Source organism: Panthera tigris, chromosome B4 (genome assembly GCF_018350195.1).
Source record: "Panthera tigris isolate Pti1 chromosome B4, P.tigris_Pti1_mat1.1, whole genome shotgun sequence".
Lineage (NCBI taxonomy): Eukaryota > Metazoa > Chordata > Mammalia > Carnivora > Felidae > Panthera > Panthera tigris.
Window position 1 is genome coordinate 41,215,905 of NC_056666.1, and position 27,225 is coordinate 41,243,129.

Here is a 27,225-nt window from a genome sequence, read left to right on the forward strand (position 1 = left end):
CCAAAAAGCCTCCCTCAGGTGGCTGGTGGCCAGAGGCTATAGTTCCGCCCTGCGTGGGCCTCTTCCATTTTTTTTTTTTTTATGTTTATTCATTTTTGAGACAGAGAGACACAGCATGAGCGGGGGAGGGGCAGAGAGAGAGAGGGAGGCACAGAATCTGAAGCAGGCTCCAAGCTGTCAGCCCAGAGCCTGATGTGGGGCTCAAACCCACGAACTGTGAGATCATGACCTGAGCCGAAGTTGGCCGCCTAATGGACTGAGCCACCCAGGTGCCCTGGTGTGTGGGCCTCTTCATAAGGCTGCTCACCACATAGCAACTGGCTTTCCCAGAGGAAGAGAGTGGCCAAGATAAAATCTGCCATGTCTTTAAAACCTAATCTGGAAAGTGATATACCATCACTTCTGCCCTATTCTATTGGTTGCACAGGCCAGCGCTGGTACAATATGGGAGGGGACAACATAAAGGTGTGAACTGGAGGTAGCAGGAATCATTGGGGGCCATCTTGCTTATGATAGCTTGGCTCTCATGGGGGAACAGTGTCTGAAAGAGAGGCCAAATGAGGAGAAGGAGCAACTCTGAGTTCCTCCACCCTTAGCCTCTGCAGTGGGCCCAACAGCCTCTTCCAGTGTCTACTGTCCAGAAGTTCTGGAGGCCAAATGAGGTCCAAGGCCTTGCCAAGTCAAGTGTGTTAGGCAAGAGGCCATGTTGTGCTCATTCATACCCGTGGTCACATTTGCCAGGTGTCCCCCACCCTCGGTCTGGTCTTCTCATCTCCCTGGGGCAGGGCAGGCCCAGAAATTTCCCTGCCCCACTTCCCCTGACAGGCAGAGGTGTTAGGATTCAGGCCTGAGCCCCTGCTATTGCCCCCCTAGCCCCCACCAAAGGAGGTGAGCAAAGAGCTTAGGTGTCCCTGCTCAGGCCCACCCCCAGGTGGAGTTAACCCTTTGAAGGGAAGGGGGTTGGGGTGGGGATAGGTTCCAGCTGCTCCACTCTGTGGCTGGCAGTTTCTTCAAGGGCTGCAGGTGCCAGCTGGCTGAGCCCAGGCCAGACTCTGAAATTTGCCTACTCAGACCTCCCATGGGGTGTGGGAGGCCCAGGAACCTCCCTCAGAGTTTCCAAAAGTGGTCATGGTGTTAGGGACAATATGGCTGTGCTGGGGGTGGGGCAGCCCTCCAAGACTCTGCTTCCCAAAGAACAGCCTCTGTCGCCCCTCCGGTACCTCCCCCATCTCCAAGCCCTGCCCCCAGCCCCCTTTGCGGAGGGTGTCAGTGAAGCTGCAGATGTTTCTGGTAAGGAGGCCACCACAAGACTGCACCTGTGGCTTCCAACTCTCTACTCCACAGGCTGCCCTACCCCTTCTCCAACAGCCTGGTCCCCGACACTCCATCAGCAGTCCACGATGTGCCCCATCTTTCTCCTGCCTTGGCCTCCTTCCCCTCCTCCAGTCTGGAGACAGAATACAGGCAGCAAAAATAGCTCTCTGCCAAGAAGCAGGATTCTTCTGGAAATCCCCATGGTCCATGGGTATAGGCCTATGATGGAGCAGACAACTTAACTTCAGTTTCTTCTTCTGTAAAACAAGAATAGTAATACCTACCAAAAAGTCTGGCCTGTGCTAATGTACATGAAAGTGCTTTGAAAATGGAAAATCACTCCATACATATGAGGGATCGTGGTAGTGTGAAGTCTCAGAAGCCCCAAATGTGATTGTTGGCCTCATACCCCTCTGTCACCTTGGGAGAAGACTTCTCTTAGCCATCATCCTGGCCTTTGCTTTCTTCTTCTTCTTCTTCTTCTTCTTCTTCTTCTTTCTTCTCTTCTTCTTCTTCTTTTTAAATTTATTTGTTTATTTTTAAGTAATCTCTACCCCCCAACATGGGGCTCAAACTCACAACCCTAAGATCAAGAGTCGCAGGTTCTTCCAACTGAGTCATCCAGGTGCTCCCATCTTGGCCTTTCTCAATTCAGAGGAGAGGCAGTGGGATGAGGGGGACAATCCAGGGATGGGGCCCCAGTAGGTAAGTTGGAATCCCAGTTCCAGCAATTACAGTTACTAGCTCTGTGACTGTTAGCAATTTTCTTAAACTCTTTGAGCCTAGTTTCCACATCTGTATGATGTGAAGAATAAAAATTATGCCCTATCATGGCTGTGAGGCTTAAATAAAATATATCACCATATCAAGCACATGGCGGTCCTAAATGTTCAACATAAACTTCCTCTCTTTCTGTTATCGTTCCCCGTGGAAACCAGAGGGAGAGCCAGGTTCTTGGGGACTGTTGACTCCTGAGGATCCATCATCATGGGCTGACAAGGTCACAGACCCAAGAGCTGGATGCCATCCCACAGTCCATCGGGTCCATGGCTTGCAAATTGGTGGCCCTAAGCTAGATCCAGTCCTTGGAATGCCTTGTTTGACTTACTCAGGATTAGAACAACAACAGAAAGTTTGTCACCAGCATTAGAGTTAGGGGATATTATAGAAATGTTTGTTTTTTCCACCTTCCCTTGACATTCTGGTAGAGCTGGCTAGTCTGGGTTCACCTATTCTGGTGCAACCTCTCCTATCAGCTGGAGCTGTGTGGTCCATGGCTGCCCTCATTAGATGAGGCCGGTAGCCCCCTCCCTGCCCCCTGCCGACTTCCTTCAGTCCCCACCCCTCCCTACTGTTTACAGTCAACCTGCTTTCTCACTTGTATTACCTAGCGGGCTCCTGCAGGCGTTTGATTTTGTGATCCTTGCTTTCCAGTCATTCACTCAAAAATGAATCAACAGTCAGGGGCTGGGGGAGGAGGATGGGCAGTCAGTGTTAAAGGGTCCAGAGCTTCAGCTGGGGAAGATGAGAAAGTTCTGGAGACAGATGTATAATAATAACATGAGTGTACTTAATGCTACAGAGCTGTAGGCTTCAGTGTGGTTAACAGGGTAAGTTTTCCGGTGTTCCTCTTTTACCACAACACATTTAACATCCATAAATATCAATACGATTCAATATTTTGAACAAAGGATTCAAAAAGTATGAAGGGTCTACCAGGCCCAAGGCATTCTGCTGGGTGCTAAGTCAGACAGACTCACCACTCAAGCTAGCTAGACAGACTCTAAGCAGTAATTTCATAATGATTATGTTTGGACAAGTGCTTGCAAAGGCGAAGAAGCACGGGGGCCTGGGAGGTCTTACCTTATTAAGGGAAACGAGGGGTCACGTACCGAGGATGGCGAAGCAACAAGATCCAGACACACAAATCCTGCTGCAGGGTACGGCGGGGTGCCCCCTCACCTCCCTTACCCCTGAAGCACCTGCCTCCAGACCTCTTTGAGAAATCACCTTTAGCCTAAGTATTCAACAGCCAGGGGCTGTTGACTTTATGTTGACTGTTCCTCCACTTGTAGCAGAGCACACGCTCTCTGATACGCACTTCCCAGGGAAGCCTGTCTTGATCTCCCAGTTGAAATGAGTTGATAAGATCCCAGGACTCTGAGCTTCTCTTTGGTAGCACTTGTCCAATTGTGATGGCATTATTAATGGTTTAGGGTCTATGACACAAGCAGGAGGGGTGTCCATGTCAGCCTTATCACATCCCCAGCACCCACAGAGTCCCTTGGGCCCGGAAGACACCTAACACTGGCTGAGTAGGGGCGCCTGGCTGGCTCAGTGGGTAGAGCATGTGACTCTTGATCTTGGGATCGTGGGTTCGAGCCCCACATTAGGTGGAGAGGTTACTTGCAAACAAAATCTTGAGAAAAAAAAAAAAACCATGCAACTTGCTGAATATGTGAATGAGTGGGCAGAACTGGATTAGATCAGGGGTTAGAAGAATAAATGCCTATTAGGACCTCTGCCAGGTAATGTAAATGAGAAAAGCAGGCCCGCCGCAAACAAGCCTGTAGGAAGGGGATGAAGCCTGAGGAGGACACACACCCTCCCTGGAAAGACAGTCCTTAGAAGTTGCACCTAACACTTGCACTTACATCCATTGACCAAGATTGAGTCATTTAGCCAAATCCAGAGGCAAGGGAGGCCACGATTAAGCATCACTTAAATCTGGGCAGCCATGAGCTCAGCTAAGAAGAGAGGATTCTGTTACTAAGGAAGAGAGAGAAAACATCTGGGGGACAACTAAAGTCTGTGCCGAGAAAGAGTGAAGAGCTAAAGAATGAACACAGGTTTCCAAGATTAGCAGTTCTCAAACCGTAGCCCATGGGGTCCCTGAGACCCTTGCAGGGAGATTTTGAGGTCAAGCTACTTTCATAAAAATAATAGGGCATTATTGGCTTTTGTCACTATGTTGACATTCCAATGATGTTGCAAAAGCAATCTGGGCTAGAACGCTGCCTTAGCACAAAACAAGGCAGTGGAGCCAAACCATGCTATAGTCATTGTGTTCTTCACCACCAGGCATTTGCAGCAAAAAAATAAATAAATAAATAAAAATATTGCTGCCAGTTTCACTTAAGAATGCCTCTGATGAGCAACAAATATTAATTTTATTGACTCTCAAACCTTCAGTACACTGTGTTATAAAATGAGGTGTAGCACAATGCCTTTCTGCTGCAAATGAATCACAATGTTGTCTCAAGTTAGAAGCGCCTGCAATAATTGTTGGAGTTGCAAGCTCAACTAGCCACTTTTTTCTTAATAGGGAAAGGGTATGGTCACCTGTGCGTATTTACATGCTCAGTCAGGCTGCTGTGAGGAGGGTGGCCTAGAGGAAGACAGAATGGGGAGGCCAGAAGGCTGGTGAGGAGGCAGGAGCTGTTGTCCAGGCACAGGGTGGTAACCTGGGGATGGGATGGTGGTAGCTGGGCAGAGTGACTTGGAGAGACTTCTGAGATAGTGTGAAGGTAACATCCACAGGAAATGGTAAATAAACACATGGGAGGGGGTGGGTGAAGGAGTCAGAGATTACACCCAGTCACCCAGTTTATTTGGCGTGAGCAGCTGGTAGGCGGCAAAGCCCCTGCTGAGTGGGGGACTTGCAGGAAGTTGATCTGGAGGGTAGTGGGAAGCAGGAGATAAATGTAGCTTGGGATATGTTGGGTTTGCTATGTGGGGTGAGCATCCAAGTGGAGATGTCCAATGGATGGATGGATCTACACATCTGGAGCTCGAGAGAGACCTGGGTAGAGGAACACTTGAGGGCCTGCCAGAGACGAAGGCCCAGAGGAAAAGGGTCTGGTCCATGGTCACTCTGGGGGTCACTCTGCAGGTCTCAGGTACCCTCCTCTCAGCCCAGGCCCTCTCTGCCACACTGAACCACCTATCATGCCTCTGGTGCCACGCCACTGAACAAATGTCCTCAGGGCCCTAGAGTGAGAAGCTGTCTGCGACTTTCCACAAATTACCTTCTGTGCCCTCCCTCCACTCCCTTCCTACTTCTTTCCCTGAAGCCCAAATCCCATTACAACATCACGATGCGAGCTTTTTATTGTTATGCAACGAGAAGTGCAGAGACACTATGTTCCAGCCTCAGTCTGCTTAACTTTTCCCCTTGACTTTGGCATTTTTACTTTGACATCTTCCCTGAGAGGCAGGGGGTGGGGACCCCAGCCCAACATGGTGACGTTGGGGGCTGGCCCAGGTCTGGGGTGTGGAGGAACCTCACCACCAGGCTTCCTGTCTCTAGGTTTACATACGTCTCTGCAGAAGTCACAAGCGCTCTCCTGGGTGGGCTCCTGGTTGCGGAGCACCCAGCCTTCACATAGACACACCTGTGCGAGAAGCCGGAGGGGAAGAAAGACACAGGCCCAGGGGTAAGATGGACGGACTCAGCTCCATGCCTTTCCGTGGGTCTGGCAAGGGGAGGGGGAACGGTGGCAGCAGATGTGCTGGAATGTTCTGGACTCCCAGTCCTCTGTCCACAACTCAGGCCACCTTCTCTTGTGTTCCACACTGGAACTGGGAGCTTCAAGAGGCCGGGGTGATGGCAGCTCAGGGCCTGGAGCAGAAGGAGCTCCTCAGAGGGGTGCTGAGCTGGATTGCGAGATCAGAGGCGACATGGAGACCCGAGGCCACACTGGGCTGAGAAAGGCCATGGGAGGCAACAAGTCAAGGGGGCACTGGAAGAGATGAAGATGGGGAGAGAGGAAAGAGAGAGAAAAGAGGGAAGAAGGGGTGGGAAAGGAATAGCAAGAGTAAATACATGTTAAGGAGGAAGGATGCTTATAAGAAAAAAAAAACAGAAATGAAAAGAGGCAACAAAGGAAAAACAAGAAAATGAGAGAAGTGGACTCCGGTCTAGAGGCAATTCTCCCGAAATCAATTTTCCCAAAGATGCAACCTCCCCACGTTCGCACCAGAAACCGTTGCAGCATTTCATAAGCCCTGTGATTAAGGTAGCCTCCTTTAACTATCTTTTCTGTCTATCGGTATTTCTACATTTTTGTCTACTTTGGGGCATTTTTTAAGGACTTTTGAACAATATGTCCATTTCCATGAGCTTTAAAAGGATTAGCGAAATTCTCAAAAAGGGTTGAAACTGAGCTTGTAGGTATGCAGTGCTATAAAAGTTATAGATACATTTTCTTAGGTAAGTACGTCATTAGAAAAACTGGTTCTAAGAGATTAGTTTTAGATGTCTCCTTTGCTCTAGAAAAGGAGGCTATGGGATTTAGAAAAGGATTTGCAGGCCCTGAGCTTGGTAGGGTGTTGGGGGGGATGCAGGAGGGGGTACTCCTCAAGATGCTATGCCCTGTGCAACTCCCCCTCTCCCACCTGCACTCTCTCTGTCCTTTTCCCTCTCCTAAGACCTCCATGGCCTTGCAGCACTGTCCCCCAGGTGTCCTCTGCCTTCTCTTCTAGACTTATGCTGGGAGAGGGACCTCCTCGGTACAGTCAGATTCCTCCAAATAGAAAGGCCTTACTATTGCTAATTCAAAAGATTTCCCTCTGGGTGGGCTAGCTCTTCCTGAATGTCCCTAAATGTTCAGGGGTGCAAGGCTGAGAGTAAAACCTGATGGGGGAGATCACTCCATTTCATATTTTGACAAAATAATTTCTTGTGCTGTGTTCGATTCTGTGGGCGCATACAAAATGGCCGCCCTCTTAACCTCAGATGAAAGGGTTCCCAGAGGACAGGGTCAGAGAGAACTGTTGACATGATTTCCTTCTTTCAGTTTGGGGGAGGGGCACTTATATAGAAGAGGTCTACCTCAAAATAAAAACTCCCCCATCACCAAGTGGTTCTAGGCAGAAGCCTTGTAGAATCTTATGCCCCGATCCTGGCCATAATGGTAAGGTGGCAATGAGGGGGGCTCAGTAGACCAAGGGCCTTGCACATTTTGGACACTCAATAAATGTTGAATGAACTAACTTTGAAGGGGGTGGGTGCTGGGAGGGGGCAGACAGGGGCCTGGGTTTGTAGGGCTCTAAGGCCGAGCTCCGTTCCACACGTTTTGGAGGAGATAGGAGAAGGAGGGAGGGCACGGCTCCCCCCAGGTGGGCATCTGAGGCAAAGAAGAGGATGGCGGAGGTTGCAACCACTCAACCACAAGGGTCCCCTAGAGGGTCATGGTCTCTAGGAAGTTTATATGAAGCCAATGAGCAGGAGAGAGGTGTATGCAGTGGGGGGGGGGGGCACATCCCCCGGCGGTGGGGCTTGAGGGGCTGGCTGGGGGCTCTGGGGAGAAGATGAAAGTGTCTGTGGGACCACAGACTGTTGCTGTGGTGGGGTTGTGCCCTCTTCCTCTCCCCAGTCTCGCTCCTCATCCCATCTGGGGGGCCAGGGCAAGGGCAACAGGTACCTCAAGGGCTCTGAGAGTTTGCGAGTGTGTGTGTTGCCATTTTGGCTCATGGTTTTCTTAGTCTCTTTTGATTTTTTTTGGTCTACTGCTCTGGGCATGTGTCTTGCCTTCCACAATGTCTTCATTTCTTTCCCTCCAACTCGACCTGGTTTGTAGAGCCTTGGACCTGGTGTGGGATTGGGGATTGTGTGGAGTGTAGCTAGCTGCTGCTTGAATGAGCTGCTCTGGATCTCTCCCTACCTCCTTCTTTCCCTCTTATCCTCAGTCATCCTCCCCTAGGACCTCTGCATTTCTTATAATCTCTCCTTTTCCCTTCATCCACCCTACAGCCATCTCCCTTGCCTCCACCTTCGGCTCCAGGCTGTGCTCTGCAGGCTCCCTTCACATCAAAGCTTGTTGAAAGCTGCTTTCCTGCCAGAGGCCTGGATGCCTGTTTATAGGCACAAAGGGGCTAGAGCTTAGTGGCCCCTGGAGGTGGAGATGAAAAAGGAGAGGCAAGGGGCACTGTAGGCAAGACCAACAGAGCCAGAATTGGTTCCTGACATATGAGGCCGAGAGGAAGAGAGATACAGATGTGGGGAGTTGAAGACAGGAGGCATCAGTGTGGACAGGCACAGAGACAGAAGTGCACAGATGTGAGCAGAGAAATGAGAAGAGAGGGAAAGAGGGAGAGGGAGAGAGAGATGCCAGGACCTGGGGGACCAGCAAGCCCTCCCAGCCTCTCTCAAGTGGCTCTGGTGTACAGGATGCTACTGTACTGGGGCAGAGCGCCTCTGGGGAGGATGAGGAAGTGGGAATCAAAAGCCAGCTCTCTGGGGCGGCAGCGGAAGCCCAAGTCACCAAAGCAAGCAGCAGCTGGAAACCCATAGCCTCCTCCACAGAGCTGAACCCTGGTTGAGTTGGCACAGTATAAGGAGCTGGAGGCGGGGAGGTGGCCCTCTGCACAGACCCTAGGATCCTGGTGTGGGGAAGAGATGACCACCATTTGGGGAAGGGTCAAGAAGGTCCCTAGCCTTCCTGAGGCATCTACACTGAATTTAGACCCCAGGGAAGGGATATCCCAGAGACTCCTATACTCTCTTCTCACGAAGGACAGTGAGTCTGGGACTGGGGGACAGTGAGAACCACTCTTAAATATACTGCACTGTCTCCCCGCAGCCTTCCCCTCAGCACCCCCGTGCCCCATGCTCACTTGTAAACAACTGCACCCATGACTAGCCTCTTTTCTCCTTTTCTGGAAACCTTCTTGATCTCTTCACTTCCTATTTCCCTGGTTACAAAAAAAAAAAAAAAAATTCGATCAGGGGTGCCAGTCTGGTTCAGTCAGAAGAGCATGCAAATCTGGATCTCGGGGTCATGGGTTCAAGCCCCAAGTTGGGTTTAGAGATTACTGAAAAAATAAATAACCTTTAAAAAAATTCTATCAAGCCCCTACCTTGTGTTAGGCCCTGGGAAATTCCTCTTTCGGGCAGATGGAGTGACTGGAGAAGGATTTTTCTTTTTTCTATCTTCCCTGAAACCTCATTAGGAGGCCCAGGACCCCAGAACCCATCTGAGTACTTCATCCCTCTCATGGGTCAGTGCCCAACAGGAAACAGAATCTGCCTCAGATGGTTCAGAGACTGCAGGAAGGGGATTATTTACAGAGGTGTGAAGGGGGAACCAGCCAGCACGTGGAGGCACACAGGCATCAGCAGTAGCAGGCAGGGTCCTGGAGGGGCAAGAATGAAATGATGTTTCTGGAACCCAGTGAGGGTGTGAGCTGTGGATAAAGGGCCACATGACAGGAGCTATAGCTGAGGCATGGGGAGAGGAAGGGGGAGGGAGGGAGAATAGCCATTGCCAGAAAGTATGCCACAGTAGGAAGAGAGTAGGAAAAATACCCCAACCTCTTTCCTTGACCCTCCCATCTCTTGTGGGTTCTTCCCACTAGCCAACCCCAACTAGTAGCAGGAAGACAAGGGAGCCTGGGCAGTAGAGTCTGCAGAGGTCAGCCTCCTTGTAGAGGGCAGGGCAGAGAGGATGGAGAGTGGCTCAGGGGTGGGGGGGGGAGGGGTGGTGGGTGGTGCACAAGAACAGGTAGCACGGGTTGGATGATTTGGCTTCATCCAGGCCAGGGTTGGGTGTGTACACGCCCTTAAATGACCCACCTTAGTAACAGAATTAATATGTTGAGTACAGAAAGAAGAAATCAATGATTTTCCCTCCTCCATGCAATTCAAGTTAGTTTAAGTTAACCAAACACATCCCAAGTCCCACCCCAAGTCCGGGAGCTGGCTGGACTATCATCTGGAAGAGATCAAGCATCGAGGGGGAGAGATGGGAACCCGAATCAGGGCATCATGAGGTGGAAGAGGGAACGTGCCCTTGAGGGTGTCACCTGGGTGCTGTGGGAGTTCAGACTGGGCAGCTAGCTGCAGCACTCATACAGCAAAGGCTGGACGGCGGGGAGAGAAAAACACATCTGGGTGCGGGATCTCATCTTGCCAAGCTCTGGACCAGGTTCGCGCTGACACTGCTCCCAAAGCAGCCACCTTTCTGAGGCCCACTTACAGTCTGGAGGGGGAGCTCAAAGATACGAGCCCTGTTCCTGCCCACCTTCCAGACATCATCTTCCTCCAGTCTCCACTCCCTCCATGTCATCTGGTCCCCTTCCTAAAGCTCCACATAGACCATGTCACGTCTCTGCTCAAAAGTCAGCCGTTCCTCCCAATCACCTGCAGAACCAAGCCCTGACCTTCTAGCCTACCTGTCAGGATTCTCGATCAGGCCTCCAAGCCCTTCCCTCGTCCCACCACCTCCCTTCCTGAGCCCCCTCTAGACCCCCAGCCCAGAGCACAACCCCGCAGCCTGCCCCCCTGCCTGCCCCCCTGCTGCCAGGTGGGGTGCCCCTCCCCTTTCCTTTCCATCTAACTCATGGTTTGCAAACTTGAGCCTGTGCCAGTCACCCAGGGGTTTGTGAAAACACAGCCGGCTAGACCCACCCCCAGTTTCTGACCCAGCAGGTCTGGGGTGGGGCCTGAGAATTTGCATTTCTAACAAGTTGGTAGGTGACCCTGGCACCGGCTGACCTGGACCAAACTTTGAGAGTCGTTGCTGTAACCTAGGGCTGCCTATTGTTCAGAGTCCATTCAGAGCCTGTCTACACCCCTCCCGCCTCCCTTCCCCTGGTCTTAACCACCTCAGGTGCTCCCAGAAACCAACGCTGAAATATCATTTTTCTGCTTTCTCTCGGAGGCCTTACAGGGTTGGTCTGACAGTGAGAAGGGAGATATCCTCTGCTTCCTCTCTCCCTCACCCTGCACACAGCACCTGTCTCCAAGTTCTGAGAATTTTCCCTCAGATGTGCTCCTCAAGGCAATCTTTTTTTTCCACATTTCCATAGTTCTCAGTTGTCCGAGTTTAGGCCTGTCTTCTCTCACCGGGATTGTTGCAATCCTGCCTCCTGGGCTCAGCCTCCTCCAACTTGTCTTTCTTAGAGGAGCTGAGAAATTGCAAATTGAAACAATCTGCAAATTGAATCATCCTTTATTATTTTTTTAATAACAACTTAAAATTTTTTTTTAATGTTTATTTTTTTGAGAGAGAAAGAGAGAGAGAGAGAGAGAGAGAGAGAGAGAGAGAACATGAGCAGGGAAGGACAGAGAAAGAGGGAGACACAGATTCTGAAGCAGGCTCCAGGCTCTGAGCTGTCAGCACAGAGCCCGATGCGGGACCCTGAGATCATGACCTGAGCCTAAGCTAGCCACTTAACTGACTGAGCCACCAACATGCCCCAACAACTTTTATTTATTTATTTATTTTAATGTTTATTTATTTTTGAGAGACAGAGAGACAGAGCATGAGTGGGGAAGGGGCAGAGAGGGAGTCACAGAATCCGAAGCAGGCTCCAAGCTCCGAGCTGTCAGCACAGAGCCCGATGTGGGGCTGGAACCCACAAGCTATGAGATCATGTCCTGAGCCGAAGTCGGATGCTTAACCAACGGAGCCACCCAGATGCCCCGAGTCATGTCCTTCTTGACATAAAATCCTTTACTGGCTCCCTAGTCCCCAGGGTCACGGCCCAGCATCCCAGCATGGTGTTCAAGGACCTTCATGACCTGGCCTGGTCCCCCCGTCTCCACCCCCTTCAGCTTGCCACCTTCTCTGTGAATTCTTTCCTGATTCCACTTGGCAGAGAACTCACCCCTGGCCTGGGCACAGCATCGTGTGGCGTGTACTGGTGGCCGTCTGTTTACAAGTATGGGCATCTAGGTCCCTGGCTAGGCTGTATGGGTGCATATCACCCATATAGGTGCATATCACCCCTGTGTGCCTCAGGCCCAACAAATGCCTGTTGACTGATAATTATTATCTCCCTCAGGCCCTGCCCTTTGTGCGCAAAGGCCCAGGACCCTGCCTGCCTCAGCAAGGCCACAATGAATCAAGGAGCTGCTTTTAGGCACCTGCTCCTGGTGCTGCAGTTGGGTGAGTGCTCAGACTTGGGGTCCCAGAGCGGGGAGGGGCTGATTGGGAAATGCAAAGGTGGGGGGATGGGGTGAAGGATGGGCATTAACAGCCTTGAGGCCTGACTTCCCCCTTTTCCGCCTAGTGATGCTCGAAGCAGCTGTCACTCAGGGAAAGGAAGTGGTGCTGGGGAAGGCAGGAGGCACAGCAGAGCTGCCCTGCCAAGCATCCCAGAAGAAGTACATGACCTTTACCTGGAGACTTTCTTCCCAGGTCAAGATTCTGGAAAGTCAGCACCCCTCCTTATGCCTTACAGGTAGGATGGCCCAGCTCCTCATCGGGAGAGAAAAACACTATGGCCTGAACATCCCTGGTGTCAGAGCCCTGCTCCTAGTAAACTCTGATCCCAGGGGGTTGGGGTTGACAGAGACTCAGGGACTCTCTCTCAGTCCAGAGCTTCCCTGTGCCAACTGCAGGTGGCCGAGGGAATGGCTTTTGGTGGTCTGTTATCGTTTCAGGATTTTAATATGAACAGACTTATTTTAACAGATGTTAGGAAAATAACCTCGAATTTCATGGATATTATTGTTACAGACCCATGATGATGTGTTGTTTACTTCCACTAAAAGCAACAGAAGGATTTTTTTTTACACCTTTTAAAGTAAAAGGAATTAAGATCTCAATACTTTTTAAGAAGTATTTTGCAATTGTTTTGCAATAAAGGAGTTTTACTGTCACATTAAGGTTTGCCCTCCAGTACTCTTCTTTAAATAACTCTTCTTTCTTGTATGTTTGGCCTCTAAATTCAACATGTTTGAAGAGAAGCATCATATGAGAAAAACCTCACCGGCATGGAATGTATTTTTATAAATATACATATTTTTCTTTTTTGGGGGGAGGGAGGGGGGAGGTAAAGACGGAGAGAGAGAGAATCCCAAGCAGGCTCCACATTGTCAGCACAGAGCCCAATGCAGGGCTTGTACCCACGAACTGTGAGATCATGACCTGAGTCAAAACCAAGAGTCAGACACTTAACCAACTGAGCCACTCAGGCACCCCTGTAAATACATATTTTTTAATTTTAAAGTTTATTAGATTTATCATTGCTTGTATTTCATTGCTTATTTTTATGATTTTTAGGTTTTTATAGAGATTTTATTTTGAAGTAATCTCTACACCCAGTGTGGGGCTCAAACTCACAACCCCAAGTCGAGAGTTGCATGCCCCATTGACTGAGCCAGCTAGGTGCCCCTTCTTGCTTTTTTTGAGCATCTTTTTAATTATGAAAAATTTAGCATCTATAAAAGTAGAATAATTATATAATGAACCCCCACATAGCACACTCAGCTTCAACAATGATCAATTCATGGTCAATTAATGGTTCATCTACACCCTCAATGCCCCACCACGTTGTTTTATAGCTAACACCAAACATGATATCATTTAATCTGTAAATACTTCAGTATGTATCTCTAAAATGTAATGACTCCTTTTTTACATTTTTTAAAACGTTCATTTTTGAGAGAGAGAGAGAGAGAGAGAGAGAGACAGACAGAGCATGAGCAGGGGAGAGGCAGAGAGAGAGGGACACACAGAATCTGACGCAGGCTCCAGGCTCTGAGACGTCAGCACAGACCCCGAAGCAGGGCTTGAACTCATGAGCCGTGAGATCATGACCTGAGCCAAAGTTGGACCCTTAACCAACTGAGCCACCCAGACGCCCCATAAAATGTAATGACTCTTTAAAAACATATCCACAGAAAAACCCTAAAAAACAAATGAAAAAGCATAACCACAGTTTTATTTTTAATTAAAATACACACATTACTTTTAATTAAAAATTAAAAATAATCCCTTAATGATGACAAATATCCAGTCTGTGATCAAATTTTCCCAATTACCTCATAATATTATTTTTACAGTTGGTTTATGTGAATCAGAATCCAGATGAAAATGTATGCATGGTGTTTGATTGATATGTCCCTCAAATCCTTTTGAATTTATATATTTGCTCCCTCAGATTTTTTTGCCTCTTGCAACTCATTGGTTGAAGAAGCTAGGCAATTGTCCTGCGGAGTATTGCATGTTTGAATAGGAGGTGGCTACATTCCCATGGTGTTATTTAACACCATGTTCCTCTGTCCCTTGAATCTCCTATAGATTGATGATTAAATCTAGAGACTTGATCAAGTTCATATTTAATTTTTTTGATTAGATCGTCTCATAGGTAGTGTTTTGTACTACCAATTTAATCACATCAGAAGCTATGTGATGTCTATCATTCTCTTTCTGTTATTAAGATTAATTAATTAATGGGCTCAAGGGTTAGCTTTAAGTGATAATTATAATAACGTTGTTTTTATTTTTTTTGTTTTTTTAAATAGTTGCCTTCTGGTTATATCAAATGGTATCGACTTTCTGTTTATTATAGTGATATAAACTTTTCTTTTAAAGTAAATTTATGTAGGGTGCCTGGGTGGCTCAATCAGTTGAGCGCCTTGATTTCGGTTCAGGTCATGATCTCACAGTTCTTGGGTTTGAGCCCTGAGTCGGGCTCTGTGCTGACAGCTCTGAGCCTGGAGCCAGCTTTGGATTCTGTGTCTCCCTCTCTCTCTGCCCTTCCCCTGCTCACGCTCTGTCTCTCTCAAAAATAAACATTAAAAAATTTAAAAAATAAAGTAAAATAATAAAATAAATTTATTTAGGAGCGCCTGGGTGGTCCAGTCAGTTAATCATCCAGTTTCAGGTCAAGTCACGATCTCACGGTTCATGAGTTCAAGCTCCATGTCCGGCTCTGTGCTGACAGCTCAGAGCCTGGAGCCTGCTTTGGATTCTGTGTCTCCCTCTCTCTCAGCCCCTCCCCGACTCACACCCTGTCTCTCTCAAAAATAAATAAACATTTAAAAATTTTAATAAGAAAATAAATAAAATAAATTCATTTAATCCAAAAAAGTGAATGCATTTAAAGATGTTACATTAATAGGACAGGCAGATTTGGACAAAATCATGTGTAAGATATGTGAATGATTGAAGTCTGGGAAATATGGCTCCAGTCCAAGACTCTGATTTTGCTAGTGAGGGAACTGAGACCCAGGAAGAAGTCCCTGCCCCAAGTTTGTGCCCCATGAGAGGCAGAACTGGGGCTAGAGCTTTGGTCTTTCAACCTTCAGGCCTAGGCTCTCCTGTGGAAAGTTATCCTCAGTGCAAACTGAATTAGCCACAGTGCATAGAAAACCATCTTTGTTGAAAACAGATGTCTCCTCTTCCTGCCTCTCTGTCCAGTGGGAGGAAGTCCTCTATTTTTGCCAAGGAGATTCTTGCTGGGCTCCTAGAGTGACAGTTCAGACACCCATGTCCACTCTTCATGTTTGGACATGAAGAAAAAGGGGAACATTGGGCTGGATCTTTAGTGACCCAAAGCCATTCCCTAAAATTAACAAAACCCCCAATTCCTGATCTCTTTCTGTTAAAGACACACCAAGCGGGTCAACTGCCTTTTGCCTGCCCATGTCCTCTCCCTCATGTCCCTGTTTAAAGAGAACTCTGTGATCAAACTAACCTGCGTCCTTCCCTGGCCTGTGGGATCCCGGTGCCCATTATGTAATTTTCATCCTTGGGCAGAGCTCAGAACAACTCCCACAAACCCAGCAAGTGATTTTCTTGTCCTAGAATTTATTCTGCTAAATTTCTTGAAATAAGCAGACTTTCAGCTGAGGCTGTATTTTTTATTTTTATTTTTATTTTTTAAATATAATTTATTGTCAAATTGGTTTCCATATAACACCCAGTGATCATCTCAACAAGTGCCCTCCTCCATGCCCATCACCTGAGACTATTTATTTTTATTAATTTCAAAGTAAAAGGATTCAAAAAAGTAATACAGATACATGGTAAACATTTAAAACCATCCAAATGATACACAATGTGTTAACAACAAAATTCAGCTGAGTACATTTGAAGATCTAATTGGCTTTATTCAATGATTCATAAGTTGGGCAGCATCCCATCCAGCAAATAGAAAGGAGCTCCCAAGAACTGTAGAAAGGAAAGGTCTTTAAAGGCAGAAAATCGGTTGGAAAAGGAAGCTTGTTAGCAAAGAGTGCATTGTTTCAGGCAGGATGACCTGCATAAGTGCATGGAAGAGGTCTATCAGGCAGATTTCCTCACTAGTGCTGACCAGATAATTCCAGATTGACTCATTAAAGGTTATATTCCTGGGAGAAGCTGAATGTAATTAGGTTAGGTATTTAGTCTTGGTTTGCTGATGTGGGGGTTAGCATAAGTGACTCCATTTTGGGCCTGTTGGCTCTTTTTTAACAGTTCCCCTCTTTTGATCACGACTGTTGGCTAAACTGAGAGATGTGGTCAAAATCTAAGGCATTTGTGCCACTCCCAGCTACTACTCTGAAGTTCTTGAAGTTTCTGCTGATTCTTTGGTACTCACAGGTCATGACTTTTCTCCCGAATCTCCATGATATGCACAGGTTATAACTTCAGGTTCACCGATTTTTAAGTTTGTTGTTCCTTTTGTTACTTTCCTGATGTTCCAGTCCCAGGGAGATCATTTGTTTGGTGGTTAGCAGCTGCAAACATGTATTCCAAGCCTTTGAGAGGATACAGTGCACCAGGGAAACTTCTGTGATTATTGTAAGAAGGATAATTCCCAATGTTTGGAGTGTACTTCGGAGTCATGATCCCTAAGACCCAAACCAATAAAAATCAAATAAGGCAAAGAAGGACCCCATTAAAGAGTCAGCATTAAAAGACCCCATTAAAAGAGATCATTTAAAGCCAAGTGGCTTGCTCAATGATCTTGTGTACCTGAGTTTCAACTTCCCCAGAAGTGTTAAGCCAAGCACAGCAAGTGAAGTTGGCCACAGCACAGACACCTCCTTGCTCAGCTAAAGGATAATTAAGATCTGTCTTATTATCAAGAATAACTTTGACAAGAGAATCTAAAGATTTTTGTTGGGCAGCTGTTATTATTTTCACACTGGGTTCTGCAATACTTTCAAGGGTTAATGAGAAGTTCCTGATTGTAGCCTCATTTGCATTTACTACTAGCCAGGGGAAACACTGATCCATCTACCAAGCTAATATTGAGTCACAAATGCCTCCTGGTAATTCCTGTTTGAGTCTGTGGATACCGGTAAAATTTAAGGCTCTGTAGACCACACAGGTGGTTTCATTCTGATTACCCTTGCTTTGTGTCCCTTTCTTTGTACAGAACCTGGATGCAAGATTCCCAGGTTTGGGATTGTTAACCAGAGACAGGGAAATGGACCAGGGCATTTCCAGCATCATGGACAGATCAAAATTTTTCATGACAAATCCAGCAGTCTGAAGGGTTACCCCCATTTAGACACAGCCTGCGAGATACAGATGATGGTGTTACCTTTCCAAGCCAATGCCAGAGTAAAGGAAAGAAAGAGAAGAATAAAGAGTTTCGTGTTCAGTTGAAGTATGAAGTCTTGATCCGGCTTCTTGGGTGGAAGAAGCTTACCTTAATGTCAGCTACTTCTCTTCTTAGACAATTTGATTTTGAGGTCTCCAGCTCAAAGATTTTGATGTGCAGAGGGCCAAATGGCAGGAGGAGACTTCTCCAGCTGTAAACATGTCCCCAAGGCCCAGGTCCCTGAAGTTTGGCTGCCAGCTAGGTAAGGAAGGAGATTCCTAGCTCCAACCAAGGAGATTCAAAGGCAGTCTTTGTTCTTTGTGATTCCAAATCAAAAGGAGGAAAGCAAATTGGAAATGTTAGTTCGGAGAGTTGTAGCCAGATAGTTGAGGAAACGAGAATTCAGGACCCAGTCCAGTGTATAAGAAAACCTCAAAGACAACAGGATTAGAATCTAGTGTGGACAGAAGGTACAAACGGCATTTTTCTCTCTACGATTATCCCAATTTTTATCAAAAATAATCACGGTAAAACGTATTTGTTTGCATTAAACTTGGTCTGGTTATTTACATAAGTGTGGCAAGAATGGCAGTTGACCATATAAGCTGCTTTTTTTTTTTTTTTTTTTTTTTAAAGACTGTTTTGCTGGAACCTTATAAACAAGATACCAGGACAATTTTTCCAAGAAGCTTTATTAGCTCCTTAAAGTCAACCTTATTTCTTCAAAGCTGTCTGGTCATATCTGAGTCTATGCCCATCTCTCTTAAATAGAACATTCCAGTCAAAGCTTTGGTAATATAACCAATGTTTCCATTTATGTCCTGTTACAAGGGAGAACATATTCTCATTAAACTTATGTAAATAACTATTTTGTCATAAAAAGAATACTCAAGAGTTTTCAAATCCTGGAGGGATTGATTAGAGAAAGAAAGTAAATGTTTCATCTGTGTTTACAAAGGCATACTTTACTAACTTGCTATAGGTCATAAATGACTTAAGTGAAAAAGTTTCCTCAATCTGGAAAAATAAAACATTAAAGAACCAGCAATGTTTCAATTAAGAAGTCATAAAAATTATAATCATCCTCCTCAGCTCATTAAGTCTCATGTTATTAATTCTTGCTTGAATCCAGTTTTTTCCATTAATTCTGGAGACTCTTACCTAGTTCATTTTTTTATCTAAAAGTTATCAGAAACTGTATTGGCTAGGGTCCTTTCAATAAATTTTTTTTAAATGTTTATTTATTTTTCAGAGAGAACGTGCGCGCGGGTGGGGGAGGGGGCAAAGGATCGGAAATAGGTTCACACTGACAGCTGGGAGCCCAATGAACGTCTGGAACTCACAAACTGTGAGATCATGACCTGAGCTGAAGCTGGATGCTTAACCGACTGAGCTACCCAGGCCCCCCTCAAAGAATCTTCTTGATGAGGCACTTTTGTAGATACACTTCTGCAAAAGCATCTGAGTAAAACATAAACCGTCTGTAAATGACAGAAGACTTTTAAAAAATGCTCAGTGTTAAAGATCTGATGAGAGTTCATGGTAATGGAATTGACAAAGAAATCTGGTCATTTCTGTGAAACATAACATTTAAATAACCGAAGCCTCATTTTAGGACAAAATTACTTTCTTTGCCCTCAACAAAAAAAGCATTTCCCTTTTTTCTTTTACCATACTTTTTTTTTTTTTTTGAGAGAGAGAGAGAGTACTCATGTGAGCACATGCATGGGGGAGGGGTAGAGAGGGGGGAGAAAGAATCTTAAGCAGGGTCCATGCCCGGGGCAGAGCCAGAGGTGGGGCTCAATCTCATAAATCATGAGCTTATGATGTGAGCCTAAATCAAGAATTGGGCACTTAACCAACTGAGTCACCCAGCTGCCCTGTTACTGTACCTTCTTTTACCAAAAACACACATCCTACTCTCCTTGCACATGGAGAGGTTTCCCTTATTATTTCAAGTAGTTTTAATTACATATATTAGACTGTTTTAGCCCCTAGAAACCTGGTTTCTAGCAGAAACTGAAGTAAGCAACTGTGTTCTTCACATTAGCATTCTATGGCTTAGTAAATGTTTCTAATTTCTAGAAACATATGCTTTCTCATAGTAAATTTCTTAATGTGGCACAAAACATGTTTTAGTAATCCATGAAAATATCTGTAGTTCCTCTGTAAAAAGGAAGCCAAAAGTGAATAAGCCTATGTTCAGTAATTAATGTTTCAGTATCTTATCTGATTTAGAAATGATATATAGACATTTAGTGACTAGCCATCAGTTAATTTAACTTGTAAAACTTTAAGGTTTCAGGTTACTAAAAAGATTTGGGGAAACTATCAAAAATTCACCTAAAAACTTTTATCTCACATCTATTTAATGTACTTGTTCTCAACAATTATTTTTAGGTTAATTATAAAAATTTCATCATACCAGGTTATTTTTTCTTGCTGACAAGTTTTCCAACAGAGATAACATGAACTTATTTGACTAGTAAACTCAGGTAGAATAAAAGCTGTATGTCTGCATTGTTTTTAATGTTGATAATTCTAATTTTTTTAAAATGTTTTATTCATTTTTAAGAGACAGAGTGCGAGTGGGGGAAGGGCAGAGAGAGACGGAGACACAGAATCTGAAGCAGGCTCCAGGCTCTGAGCTGTCAGCACAGAGCCCGACGTGGGGCTCAAGCCCGCAAACCTCGAGATCATGACCTGAGCAGAAGTCGGCCGCTTAACTGACTGAGCCACCCAGGCGCCCCTTAATGTTGATAATTCTAAAGACATGCCTATTTTAATTAAACCAACAACCTTAAACTAGCTTTTAATTACTAAAGATTCCCTCAGATCATGTGAACCTGAAAAGCCCTCGCTTTCATTTTTTATCACATTCCTAAGAATTTTATGAACATATAATTCATAAAGGCACTTAATTTTCTTTAGCCCAATTAAATAGAGCTCCTCCACAAATGAATTTTGATAATACCATCTGGAGGTAGAAAATACCACACATCTATATATAACATGTATATATATACAGACAGATGTAAACATACAGACAGACACAGAAACCTATAGTTTTCATTTTAAAATTACTACCATGAGACAGGTATGATAATACAAAACTTACTAGCTTAAAAGAACAGCTGGAAAAAGTGAGGATCACCTGGTCAGATGGCTAACGCTTTTTATTCACATTAGTGGCAAATACAATAGTTTGATGTTTGCCCAAGTCCCAAATAACCTTTCTTTCCCTTTTATAGATAAGAATTACCTGCCTTAAGTTTATAGATAAGGTACAAGATTTACATCGAAAAGGCACAGGGGAAGAAGGCAAGTTCCCCTAAGAAGAATTTTTGTTTCCTAAGGCCCCGTGTTTTTGCAGTTCCTACAAGCCTTTCGAGATAAATAGGGGAGGTTTGGGGATGGGTAAAAGAATAGGCGGAATTTGAACTATTTCTAGAGAAGGTAAGGGCAGATGCTTTCAATTCCCCCAAGGAATTGGGTTGTAACTTAAGTGATAGCAAGAAGCCTCTGTGGCCATCTAATTACATTATCTTCAAGTTGTTCCCCCACCCACTCTGGGCACAAAGTTTCATTTTAGCGCAAAGGAGAGAAAAACTTAAAAGGAACCCTTTTAAACATCTTACCAGTGTTCAGCTAGGACAAACAGTAAATATTCTTGGCAGTATTGAACAACCCCTTAGACGCAAGAGGTGGCCCCACAGAGGGTGCAAAAGGTATTTTATTTTCCTGTCTCTACTTGGTACTACAGTCAGAGATACAGAACAGCTGACCCTGGTAGGAATTCTTATCTTTAGCTGACTCTGCCAGTTTTTCCAGGATCCCATCTGTAGCTCTGGTATCTACCAGAATTTCTCCATTAGTTTTAATTTAGTTTTCCCTTGGCTGTTGAAGGGAATAACATAGCAGTTTACCAGAAAAATCCCATAGAGTTTCATCAACTCTGGGAGGGGTCCAGACAGGAGCCTCTTGTGAGGGTAGTGTGGGGGCGTCTCTAAGATCACTCATTTGGCAGATTTTTAAAAAATGTTTTATTTATTGGGACGTCTGGGTGGCTCAGTCGGTTGAGCAGCTGACTTCGGCTCAGGTCATGATCTCACGGTTTGTGGGTTAGAGCCCCATGTCGGACTCTGTGCTGACAGCTTGGAGCCTGGAGCCTGCTTCAAATTCTGTGTCTTTCTCTCACTCGGCCCCTCCCCTGCTTGCCCTCTGTCTGTCTCTCTCTCTCAAAATAAATAAATAAACTTATAAAAAAAAGCTTTAAAATGTTTTATTTATTTATTTAATATTTTTAATGTTTATTTATTTATTTTTGAGAGACAGAGAGTTGACAGAGCATGAGCAGGGGAGGGGCAGAGAGAGAAGGAGACACAGAACCCTAAGCAGGCTCCAGGCTCTGAGCTGTCAGCACAGAGCCCAACGTGGGCTAGAACCCATGGACTGTGAGATCATGACCTGAGCTTAACCGACTGAGCCACCCAGGTGCCCCTTAATGTTTTATTTATTTATTTTGAGAGGGTGAGAGAGAGAGAGAGAGAGAGAGAGAAGGCACAAGCACAAGACCGGGGGATGGTGGGGGGGGGGGGACGGGCATGAGAATGTCAAGCAGGTTCCTCACTGTCAGCACGGAGCCAGACTCCCGGCTGAGGTTCAGCTTGCGATTCCACAAACCATGAGATCATGACCTGAGCCGAAATCAAGAGCTAGAGGCTTAACTGACTGAGCCACCCAGATGTCCCCTTGGCTGACTTTTGTTTACAGTCTTGTAGTCTCTTCAGAGGGGCAAGACAATTCAGGTGGGGGATTTACTAGCATTAAGTACTCAAATAAAGAAGGATAGAGGGGAGCAGCAGGGGTTACATCAGTCTTACAGTCTTTTGTTTTAGGTACCTCCTGTGTCTTTAATTTTTCATTTGCCTTTTTTTTAAGTTTATTGATTTTGAGAGAGCAAGAGGGAGCATGAATGGGGGAGGGGCAGAGAGAGAGGAAGGGAGAGAGAATCCCAGGCTATCAGTGCAGACCCCAACACTGCGCTCAGTCGTAGGAACTGTGAGATCTCATTTGTTTTTTTGCAACGAATCTTTTAATGAAGGTGTTTTGGAATTTTGAAACCTCTTTTTTTTCCCATCATGACAAGTGTGCTCTTTAATCCTCATCCCCTATTTCTCCTGTCCCCCCACCCACCTCCCCGCTGGTAGCCATTGGTTTCTTCTCTAGAGTTAAGAGTTTGTTTCTTGGTTTCCTTCTCTCTCTCTCTCTTTCTCCCTCTTTTTTCCTTTGTTCGTTTGTTTTGTTTCTTAAATTCCACATATGAGTGAAATCATATGGTATTTGTCTTTGACTGACTGATTGCACTTAGCATCATAATACTCTCTAGCTCCATCCATGTTGTTGCTCATGGCAAGATTTCATCCCCCCTTATTTTTTTTATGGCCGAATGATATTCCATTATATGCATACCATTTCTCCTTTATCCATTCATCTGTTGATGGACACTTGGGCTGTTTCCATAGATTGGCTATTGTAAATAGTGCTGCAATAAACATAGAGGTGCATGTATCCCTTTGAATTAGTGTTCCTGCATTTCTTTAAAGTTTTATTTATTTTTTTTAGTAATCTCTATGCCCAACATGAGGCTCAAACTCATGACCCCAAGGTCAAGAGTCACATGCTCTTCCAGCTGAGCCAGCCAGGCACCCTGTGTTCTATTTTGGGGCTAAATAACCTAGTAGTGCGATTCCTGGATAGTAGGGTAGTTCTATTTTTAATTTTTTGAGGAACCTCCATGCTGTTTTCCGTAGTGACTTCACCAGTCTGCACTCCCACCACTTCACTAGTTTGTAAGAGGGGTCCTTTTTCTCCACATCCTCACCAACACTTGTTTCCTGTGTTTTTGATGTTTGATTTAGCCATTCACACTCCATCAGGGTGTGAGGTGATGTCACATTGTATAGCTTTGATAAACATTGATTTGCATTTCCTTGATGATGAGTGATGTTGAGCATCTTTTCATTTGTCTTCTGGTCATCTATGTCTTCTTTAGAGAAATGTCTGTTCATATCTTCTCCCGATTTTTTATTTTAAAGTAGGCTTCATGTCCAGCATGGAGCCAAATGCAGGGCTTGAACTCATGACCCTGAGACCAAGACCTGAGCTGAGATCAAGAGTCGGACACTTAGGGGTGCCTGGGTGGCTCAGTCGGTTAAGTGTCTGACTTTTGGTTTCGCCTCAGGTCATGATCTCACGGTTCATGAATTCATCGCATTGGGCTCCATGCTGGCAGTGCTGAGCCTGCTTGGGATTCTCTCTCTCCCTTTCTTCTCTTTCTCTCTATGCCCCTGCCCTGTGCTCTCTCCCTCTCTCAAAATAAATAAATAAATTTCCAAAAATTAAAAAAAAAAAAAAAGAGTAGGACACTTAATTGACTGAGCCACCCAGGTGCCCTGCTTCTCCCCAGTTTTAAATTGGATTATTTAGTTTTTGGGTGTTAAGTTATATAGGTTCTTTCTATATTTTGGATGCTAACCCTTTATGAGATATGTCATTTGCAAACATCTTCTCCCATTCCGTGGGTTGCCTTTTAGTTTTGTTAATTGTTTCCTTCACTGTGCAGAAACTTTTTATTTTGATGTAGCCTCAATAGTTTATTTTTGCTTTTATTTCCTTTGTGCCAGGAGATTATGTAGAAAAATGTTGCTATGGCTGATGTCAGAGAGATTACTGCCTGTGCTCTCTTCTAGGATTTTTATAGTTTCAAGTCTCCCATTTAGGTCTTTAATCCATTTTGAGTTTATTTTTGTGTATAGTGAAAGAAAGTGGTCCAGTTTCATTTTTCGCATGTGGCTGTTCAGTTTTCCTAACATCATTTATTGAAGAGACTGTCTTTTTCCCATTGGATATTCATTCCTCTTTTGTCAAAGATTAATTGACCATATAATTGTGGGTTTATTTCTGGGTTTTCTGTTCTATTCTATTGATCTATGTGTCTATTTTTATGCCAGTACCATACTGTTATAATTACTACTGCTTTGTAATATAACTTGAAATCTGGAATTGTGATATCTACAGTTTGTTTTTCTTTTTCAAGATTCCTTTGGCTATTCCAGGTTTTTTGTGGTTTCATAGAAATTTTAAGATTGTTCTAGTTCTGTGAAAAATGCTGTTGGTATTTTGATAGGGATTGTGTTAAATATGTAGATTGTTTTGGGTAGTATAGACATTTAAAAAATTTTTTTTGTAAATTTATTTATTTATTTTTATGGAATATTTCATACCCAACGTGGGGCTTGACCTCATGACCCCAAGATCAAGAGTTGCATGCTTTCCCAACTGAGCCAGCTAGGTGACCTGGTGTCGACATTTTAATATTTGTTCTTCCAACCCATGAGCGTGGAATGTTTTTCCATTTCTTTACATCATCTTGAATTTCCTTCATCAGTGTTTTATAGCTTTCAACGTACAGGTCTTTCACCTCTTTAGCTAAGTTTATTCCATGATATTTTATTGGTTTTGGTGCCATTGTAAATGGGATTGTTTTCTTTCTTTAAAAAAAAAAACTTTTTTTAGTGTATATTTATTTTGAAAGAGTGAGAGATTGGGTAGGGGAGGGCTTGAGAGAGAGGGAGAGACAGAATCCCAAGCAGGCTCCGGGACGTCAGCACACAGCCTGCCGTGGGGCTCGATCCCACGAACTGTGAGATCATGACCTGAGCCAAAATCAAAAGTCGGACATTTAACCAACTGAGCCACCCAGGTGCCCCTGGGATTGTTTTCTTAATTTCACCTTCTGCTGCTTTATTATTAGTGTATGGGAATGCAACAGATTTCTGTACATTGCTTTTGTATCTACAACTTTACTGAATGCATTTATCAGTTCTTTTTTTTTAAAAAAAATTTTTTTTAACATTTATTTATTTTTTTTTTTTTTTTTAATTTTTTTTTCAACGTTTTTTATTAATTTTTGGGACAGAGAGAGAGACAGAGCATGAACAGGGGAGGGGCAGAGAGAGAGGGAGACACAGAATCGGAAACAGGCTCCAGGCTCCGAGCCATCAGCCCAGAGCCTGACGCGGGGCTCGAACTCACGGACCGCGAGATCGTGACCTGGCTGAAGTCGGACGCTCAACCGACTGCGCCACCCAGGCGCCCCATCATTTATTTATTTTTGAGACAGAGAGAGACAGAGCATGAACGGGGGAGGGGCAGAGAGACAGGGAGACACAGAATTGGAAGCAGGCCCCAGGCTCTGAGCCATCAGCCCAGAGCCCGACATGGGGCTCGAACTCACAGACTGAGAGATCGTGACCTAAGCTGAAGTCGGAGGCTTAACCGACTGAGCCACCCAGGCGCCCCTACATTTATCACTTCTACTAGCTTTTTGGTGGAGTCTTTAAGGTTTTCTATATACAGTATCATGTTATCTGCATATAGTGAGAGTTTTACTTCTTCTTTACCAATTTGGATGACTTTTATTTCTTTATGTTGTCTATTTGCTGTGATTTAAGCAAATATGTTGAATTGAAGTGGTGAGAGTGGACATCCTCCTTGTCTTGTTCTTGATCTTAGGGGGAAAGGTCTCAGTTTTTCACCATTGAGTAGGATGTTGGTTGTGAATTTTTCATATAGGCCTTTATTATGTTGAGGTATATTCCCTCAAGACCTACTTTGCACAAGTGTTTTATCATGAATGGGTGTTGTACTTTGTCACATGCTTTTTCTGCGTCTATTGAAATGATCACATGGCTTTTATCCTTTTTCTTATTGATGTGATGTATGATGTTAACTGTTTGACAAATATTGAAGCCACCCTTGCATCCTGGGAATAAATCCCATCTGATAGTGGTGTACGATTTTTTTAGTGTCTTGTTGGATTCAGTTTGCTGATATTTTGTCGAGGATTTTTGCATTTATATTCATGAGTGATATTGGCTTGTAGTTCTCTTTTCTGTGGTGTCTTTATCTGGTTTCAGGGTGATACTGGCCTCAGAAGAATTTGGAAGTTTTCCTTCCTCTTGTATTTTTTGCATAGTTTGAGAAGAACAGATACTAACTCTTCCTAGAACACTTGGTAAGAGTTGATGCCATTCTCCTGATCACGTGCTGCCTGCTAGCAGTGTCACCTTAGAGATCAGGACCGGCTGGGTCCTGTCAACATGCTTTTGGCTAGAGGTTTACTACATCCAGCCTGGGAAGAGGAAAAGAAAAATACATAAAAAGAAACAGCTAGTTCAAAGCCCAAATTCCTATTTTATGGATGTAAAATGTCCAGGTTGCTAGAAGACTACCATGGTTTTCAGCCATGCTCTTTGTGTAGGCTGTTCAACAATGTGCCAGCCAACAGGTAGAACAGCCAGACTCACAGAGGGGTGTTCATTTAGAAGAAAGCAATGCCAACGATCCACACAAAGTCCTGAATTTGTGTTATATTGCAGAAAGCCTTACCAGTTCAATAATTCCAGTTAGTCTACCAAGATCATGTAACTATAGTTTAAAAAAATTTTTTTTAATGTTTATTTATTTGTAAGAGACAGCATGAGCGGGAGAACGCGGAGAGACAGAGGGAGACCCAGAATATAAAGCAGGCTCCAGGCTCTGAGCTGTCAGCACAGAGCCCAACGCCGGGCTTGAACCCAT

The 27,225-nt window shown here is 44.9% G+C and overlaps 1 protein-coding gene, 1 long non-coding RNA gene and 1 pseudogene across 2 annotated transcripts in view; 2 read left to right on the top strand and 1 right to left on the bottom strand.

Moving 5' to 3' along the window:
• Window positions 1–1,321: 1,321 nt before the first annotated feature.
• Window positions 1,322–3,428, bottom strand: LOC122240586. The gene is made up of 2 exons (XR_006220375.1): window positions 3,178–3,428; window positions 1,322–1,533 (listed from the first exon to the last, which is right to left on the bottom strand). It is a non-coding gene; the product is annotated as an uncharacterized LOC122240586 (long non-coding RNA).
• Window positions 3,429–3,822: 394 nt separating this feature from the next.
• CD4 (CD4 molecule) overlaps window positions 3,823–27,225 on the top strand; it is a 44,492-nt gene continuing 21,089 nt past the window's right edge. The window contains exons 1-4 of the mRNA XM_007089599.2: window positions 3,823–3,842; window positions 5,624–5,750; window positions 12,103–12,206; window positions 12,331–12,501. Coding sequence (XP_007089661.2) covers window positions 12,158–12,206; window positions 12,331–12,501 — 220 coding nt within the window. The 5' untranslated portion in view covers window positions 3,823–3,842; window positions 5,624–5,750; window positions 12,103–12,157. The remainder of the gene's footprint in view (window positions 3,843–5,623; window positions 5,751–12,102; window positions 12,207–12,330; window positions 12,502–27,225) is intronic.
• LOC102950107 lies at window positions 26,656–27,058 on the top strand (annotated as a pseudogene).